At 38.2% G+C, this 7,719-nt stretch overlaps 1 protein-coding gene across 1 annotated transcript; it reads left to right on the top strand.

The window, feature by feature from the left end:
* The first annotated feature begins 1,056 nt into the window (after positions 1-1,056).
* LOC109116728 lies at positions 1,057-2,631 on the top strand. Its single transcript, XM_019202672.1, has 3 exons — positions 1,057-1,511; positions 1,595-2,096; positions 2,387-2,631. The coding sequence occupies exons 1-3, from the start codon at positions 1,077-1,079 to the stop codon at positions 2,392-2,394; spliced, it is 945 nt and encodes a 314-aa protein (XP_019058217.1). The 5' UTR covers positions 1,057-1,076; the 3' UTR covers positions 2,395-2,631.
* Positions 2,632-7,719: the final 5,088 nt, after the last annotated feature.

The raw sequence follows: 7,719 nt of genomic DNA, 5'->3' as shown, positions 1-7,719 counted from the left end.
AAACATGTTATATTGTAATATGCTTATAAATATATTTACACAAACTTATATCAAGCGTATACAAAATTGTAAATCCAAAAACGTATAACTAGATATATGTCTAGTTATAAATAATGCACAATGGTATGGGTATGTATAAACATTAAAAAGTCCATGTTTATGGATGTACAAAAAGATACTATTTGTATATGTATTTGTTACAATCATAGTATCTCTCTAATTATGTTAAAACATGTAAATAGTATGTTTATTATGCAAACTACAATTCATGTTATGGCACTTATCATATGATGTACCAAAACACGTCAAACATGTTTATAGGTGTATGTATAAATATGTTGGATCCCATATTAATTGTAATATGGTATACATAATTAGGTGCCGTAATATGATATACGTAAATATGCCATGTAAATCCTTGCACCCCGTTATAATTTGATGATATATGGGGGCTATATATGTCTCTACGGATACCCATGTATGGTATGTGCCTAAAACCCGTAGATGTTTTGCGGAAGGGTATTACATAACATGGACGTAGTTTGTGATATACACATATATATGTGAAACATGCGCTCCAAACATGTTTTAGAACACTTCCTTTTGTAGCATCACTAACCGTGAAAGGATAGTCCGAACATGTTTTAGACATCATAAACCATCTCTACAATATGTTTATGTTGAGGAACCGAGCTACATATCCGAAAAACTCAGCAAACCGAATCGGAGAAAGATAACACGGCTTTCTTGAGTAACACTCAACCTAACAAAGTCTCTGGAGCAACAAGAAGGTTTGAAGGAAGACATTCTGATACGTGTGAAGATCCTCCAGACACATCATGCCTTGATTGATTCTGGGAAAATGACAAACTTCCTTTTGTTGTTATTATCAAATATCCTCATCACGTATTTACCTTTTCTGTAGTCTAGGAATAGCCTATATTATGTGTACTGCCTTTTGTAAAATATATCAAAGAAAAGGAAATAAGTTTCTTGGGTTGTTTTTTTTGACGAACATCTCTTCTTCCATCTTCGATCCTTTCCTCTGTTCAAGCTTTGTTAATCTTAAATTCTTTATGGTATCAGAGTCTGGTGATCTCTTCCGTTTTTTATTCGAATTTCACCTTTCTCTTTGTGTTCTTCAACGACCAATTTTTCCACAGCTTCGTCATGGAGAACAAACCGATTCCGATAACCTAAATGGGGAAAACTACTTTTATTGTCGAAGGCGGCCAAAGCTACTCTTAGTAGCAAGGGATTGTGGAATCATATCACCGATGCCGAAGGTTCTGCTCCCCCTCCACAGCTTGAGGCCGAAGGAGTGGCTCCCGCAGTCGGACAACAACCACACCCACGACTTACTGGCACTACCGAGGAGAAAGCAAAGTGGTACCAAGATGATCAAATTGCCTTGGTCCTTTTGCAAGGTTCACTCGATCATAACGTTCTCCAATCCTTCATTGCTTTTGAATCTGCGAAAGCCTTATGGGACGCACTCAAATCTGTTTACGGTAATCTCTCAAACATATGCCGTATTTATGAAATAAAAAAGAAACTATCACAGTTGCAACAATAAGGACAGCAATTTAACAAGGTTCAAGGCACTTATACGGCTCTTTGGACCGAACTTGAGGAGATCCGTCCTGCCTCTGTGGATCTCAAGGTCGCTATGGAACGCTCCGAGGAAGACAAGGTGTTTGGCTTGCTTCTCACTCTCGACGCATCGTACAACAACCTGGTCTATCATGTCTTGCGTCAAACCAAGTTACCGACATTCGCCGAGGTATGTATGCTGATACAAAGAGAGGAGAGTGGCCGAAACTTACTTGCAGGTCCACTTGAAATGGCGCATCTCACTCACCGACATTTGCCGATCGCTTCGGCGTCAAAGGAAAAACATCCGCCCATGTGTGATCATTGCAAGAAGGCTGGACATACTACAGAGCGATGTTGGATTCTCCATCCTCATCTTAAGCCAAATCGGTACAAAGATGCTTCCTCTTCTAAAGGTGCCGCGATGAGTGCCGGCAACACCATTTCCTTCACACAAGACGAGTTCAAACAGTTTGTTCTTTCCTTGAAAGACAAAGAAAGCGGTAACTTTTCTAATCTCTCTTTACCTCATATTGTGATCGATTCCGGCGCCATCACACATATGTTTCGTGATAAAAACCTGTTCTCTAAACTTGTTAAATCATACGGTATGGTAACGGTTGCAAATGGTGAGTATGTTTCTATTAAAGGCCATGGTTTGGTTAGAGTGTTTGGTAAGGAGTTTTCGGCATTGTACGTCCCTGAGTTTAGCACTAATTTATTATCTATTTCTAAGCTTGTTCATGACACCGGTTGTCAAGTTATCTTTGATTCTAATGGAGTATTTTTTCAGGATACTAAGACGGACACTACGTTTGGCAAAGGCATAAAGCATGGCAACCTCTACTTTGTTGAAGATTTGCATTGTTTTTCCCATTCTATGTTTCATGTTTCACATTCGTTATGGCATGCTAGACTAGGGCATCCTCATAAGAAAGTCCTTCGACTACTTGTTCCAAACACCAAGGGTGATGTTGATCATGATTTTTGTGAGGCTTGTGTGCTTGGTAAACATTGTCGCTCGGTTTTTCCTATTTCAAAGACAGTTTATGATAATGCATTTGATTTGGTTCATTCTGATGTTTGGACTTCTCCAATTTATTCACGCGAGAATTTTAAATATTTCGTCACTTTTATTGATGAGAAAACAAAATATACTTGGCTATACATGATGAAAAATAAAAGTGACGTGTTTGATATATTTACAATTTTTTCCGCGTTTGTTACTAACCAATTCGGTACCAAGATAAAATGTCTTCGCACAGATAATGGCGGAGAATACACGAGCCATCGATTTCGGGCTTTTCTTGATTCCCAAGGCATAGTTCACCAACGTTCATGCCCAAACACCCCGCAACAAAATAGCGTAGCGGAGCGCAAAAACCGACACTTAATGGAAGTAGTTAGAACCCTCCTCTATCACCGCAATGTACCGATAAAATTTTGGAGTGATGCGGTGAAGACGGCATGTTACCTCATCAATCGTTTACCCACCCAAGTCCTTGATGATTGCTCACCGTTTGAGGTACTTCATTCTCGCAAAGAAATTTTTGATCATTTACGCGTATTTGGATGCGTGCGTTTTGTTCACATTGATGAAGGAAATCGAAATAAACTCCAACCGAAGAGTGTACGTTGCATATTCTTGGGCTACCCATCAGACCAAAAAGGGTATGTATGTTATCATCCCCAAACCAAGCGCCTCTATACTTCCCGAGATGTAAAATTCGAAGAAAACATCGGTTTCTTCGAACCCACAACTTGGAAGGAATTTGATCTGCTTGTTGAGCAAGGTACCGATCGTGACCCTTATCCCGAGCAGCTGCTGCAATCCTATCAGCGTCTTGGCCTCCAGCTAGATTCCACAACCTCATGCGAACCATCGCTTCCCTGTTCGGCTGGTCACGACATTTCTTCACCGGTTTCCACTTCTCCCGCTGGTCACGATGCATCTACACCTACGACGAGTGGTGGTAATCTGTATATTTCATCTCCTTTATCCTCTTCTCCCTTTAGACTCACTAACGATGCAGGTACAGCTTTAGTTCCCCCGCTTCAGGAGGAAAATTCGCGACACACTCCATTGGCCCGTGTTCCCCCGCCATTGTCCTCTGTGTCTTTACCACCTGAAACCGACATTCCAGACTCGACGTCAACCCCAAATCCCAACGAGCTCTCTTCTACATCATCACCTCCTACTTTACGTCGTGGAGCAAGGGAGAGAAAACCAACGTGGAAAATCCTTTCCAATGCAGAGAGCAAACTAGCACATGTGGTCCACCCTATTAATTCTTTTGCTTCTTTATTTGGTTTTCCACCTCATGCACAATCTTTTTTAAGTGTCATCACACAGGAATCTGAGCCGACATGTTATGACGAAGCCAAAAACTCTCCAGTATGGGTTCAAGCCATGCAAGAGGAAGTTGCCGCTCTTGAACGAAACAACACATGGTCTCTCACTGATTTACCAACCGATAAGAAAACAATCGGTTCTAAATGGGTGTACAAGATAAAGTATAAGAGCAATGGTGAAGTAGAACGTTACAAAGCCCATCTCGTGGCCAAGGGCTTCACTCAAAAATACGAGGAAGATTATACCGACACCTTTGCTCCCGTTGCTAAAATTCCATCTCTCCGTGTCATTCTTTCTCTTGCCGCTAATTTCTCTTGGTCTTTGTGGCAGCTAGATGTTAAGAATGCATTCCTACAGGGAGATCTCGAAGAGGAAATATTTTTGGAACCACCACCGGGTTACACGAGTGACAACCGTGTATGTCGACTCAATAAGGCCATTTACGGGTTGAAACAATCTCCGCGTGCGTGGTATCACAAATTACATGACGCCCTTGTTGCTCGCGGCTTCACCCGTACCCATTCCGATCACTCATTATTCATCCATCAATCCACCACCGGTAACATTGTTCTCTTGGTTTATGTTGACGACATAATTCTTACCAGAAGTGACTTGTGTGGTATACAGGATACGAAAGCATATTTGCATCGGGTTTTTGATATTAAAGACCTAGGCCCACTTCAATACTTTCTTGGCATTGAAGTTACTCGCGATTCACATGATATTTTCCTTTCACAATGCAAGTATGTTCTTGATTTACTCAGTGAGACAGGGAAGCTAGGAGCCAAACCCGTTCGTACACCCATCGAGGAGCATTTCAAGGATCAACGCGAGGGGGAATTACTTGAGCATCCAGAGCAATATCGTCGCGTTGTAGGTAAGCTTATTTATTTGACAATTACTCGTCCTGACTTAAGTTTTGTTGTGCACCAGGTAAGTCAATGGATGCACGCACCAACCACAACTCATTGGCAAATGGTGGATCGGATACTAAAATACTTGAAAGGAACACCAAACAAAGGCTTATGGATGAGGAACAACAACCATTCGGAGATCATTGGGTACTGCGATGCGGATTGGGCAGGAGATAGGACGGATCGGAAGTCCACAACTAGATATTGCACATTCGTCGGAGGGAACCTGGTCACTTGGAAAAGTAAGAAGCAAACTGTGGTTGCAAGGTCAAGTGCGGAAGCCGAATATCGAGCTATGGCGAACACAACGAGCGAGATCATATGGCTGAAACAACTCTTGCATGACCTCGGAATTGATTCACCGAACCCGATTCCACTCCACTGCGACAACCAAGCAGCGCTTCATATAGCAGCCAACTCCGTATTCCACGAAAAGACGAAGCACATTGAAGTTGACTGCCACTTTATTAGAGAAAAGATCACCAATGGTACTATATCTCCAATGTACACTCGAAGCCATGATCAACTCGCCGACATTTTCACGAAGGCGACTAGTTCATTCGTTCTAAACAAAGTACTCTTCAAGATTGGTCTTACCGAATATCGCCGACCAATCTTGAGGGGGAATGTTGAGGACCAACGAACCGAGCTACATATCCGAAAAACTCAGCAAACCGAATCGGAGAAAGATAACACGGCTTTCTTGAGTAACACTCAACCTAACAAAGTCTCTGGAGCAACAAGAAGGTTTGAAGGAAGACATTCTGATACGTGTGAAGATCCTCCAGACACATCATGTCTTGATTGGTTCTGGGAAAATGACAAACTTCCTTTTGTTGTTATTATCAAATATCCTCATAACGTATTTACCTTTTCTGTAGTCTAGGAATAGCCTATATTATGTGTACTGCCTTTTGTAAAATATATCAGAGAAAAGGAAATAAGTTTCTTGGGTTGTTTTTTTTTACGAACATCTCTTCTTCCATCTTCGATCCTTTCATCTGTTCAAGCTTTGTTAATCTTAAATTCTTTAGTTTAGGCCACGCTTTCACGGTTAGTGATGCTACAAACATAAAACCATGTTAAACAAATATGTCTTTATTGTAGTTTATGTGGATAACAAACCTGTTAAATCTGTGAATACCACGATTATACTAATTTGATGTCTAAACACTGTATGATTTATATGTATGTACATTATTATAAAACAGTGTGTTTTATGCGTAAATTGAAAATCGTATGTATTCTAGTAACAATATAGAATACATATGGGGGCTATATATTACGTGACACAGACATTTTAATTATAAACATACCGTACCGGTTAGTACAAAAGGTATATTACTTAGTTCTATATACCTTATGTATTACGTATATTAGGTGTGTAACCTAATAATTGTTACATTTTTATGTAGCTACAAATGTATTAATAATTACCTATGTGTATATAGTAAAATTATTTAGTAATCATACGTTACATTTTGTCTACGCTCAAAATATATGAGTTTAAACCCATATATTTTGCATACGTACTGAAAATCAGAGGTAAGAGAAGCGCAGCACGTGACCCCATCTTACATTTTCACGTGAATATGTTTGCGGAATTGTCTTCTTGTGCATTTGTGTTTTCCCTATCCTCATAATTTACATTATGCTTTTGGAGTGGTCTTTTTTGTAATGTTTGAGAAATTTAGAGCGCATGGTTGAGTCAAAAAGGGGAGTTTGAGTCCTTTGTCTTGTGAGCAAGGCATGGTTTTACGATTGTAGCATCACTAACCGTGAAAGCGTGTATCCAAAGTTATAAACTATCTGTGAAATTTGTTATGTCTAACGAGTATGCTGAATATAAATCGCACATGTTTGACCAAACCAGGGACAAATTTTGGAATACATGATCATATGTAACAAATTATACGATATCTTTTTGTAGTACACTCCGTCATGTATGGGTACCTAACTATTTTAGGTTAATAAAACATAAAATGACTATATGTTACATCTTTCAGATGTAAATAATCATGTGATGCTACAAACTGGTTACAAAATTTATGCACTCTAAACCTTGTAGAATATACACATAACTATATAAAACATAATAAACATATATAATAGTACTTATATTATAAAAGTACATATGTACGGATCCTACATATACGTTTATATGTGTAGTTATTATACAATAATTTTACATAAATAGAGTTATACAGTATGCCGTTGGTACTGTATAATATGCAAAAAGGATTATAAATAAGCAGTACATGTACCCATGGTTTGTGGTAATACCCCGATATTTAGATAAATAATAGTTTTATGTGTAATAGATCATAAATATTACAATTACATGTATAGGATAATTGTGATTACATAACAATATATTTTTTAAGTTATATAAATCCTATCTGTGGGTTTTAGAGTGTTTATTGTACGGGGTAAGTGTTGAAGCTATAGAAAAAATAAAATGCGGAAATAAAATAAGACAAATAGAAAGGAACATAATTACTTTTATTGCTACATCTCTTCTTCTTCTTATTGAATTACAATGAAAATGACTCAAATATTTATAGAAAAATTATAAGACGAAATAAAAAGGAAATAGAAATAAATAAGATCGATACACAATATTTGATATAATATTATGTCCATTATTATTTCTAATCATATCTTAAAATCAATATTTCCTTCAATCACATATTCATTTTTCTATTTCAACATTCCCCCTCAAGATTGATTTTGAAAGAATGCAAAAATCAATCTTGAAAAGATAATGTGATAAAAACTCATAGATATTTTCATTGTCTTTTGAAAAATCCATAAACACCAAATTTAGTTCTTTTAAAGAGTATTACCCATTTTCAAATT

This window comes from Tarenaya hassleriana, unplaced genomic scaffold, assembly GCF_000463585.1.
Source record: "Tarenaya hassleriana unplaced genomic scaffold, ASM46358v1 Cleome214, whole genome shotgun sequence".
NCBI classification, from domain to species: Eukaryota; Viridiplantae; Streptophyta; class Magnoliopsida; order Brassicales; family Cleomaceae; genus Tarenaya; species Tarenaya hassleriana.
This window is presented reverse-complemented; position numbering and strand designations above follow the sequence as displayed.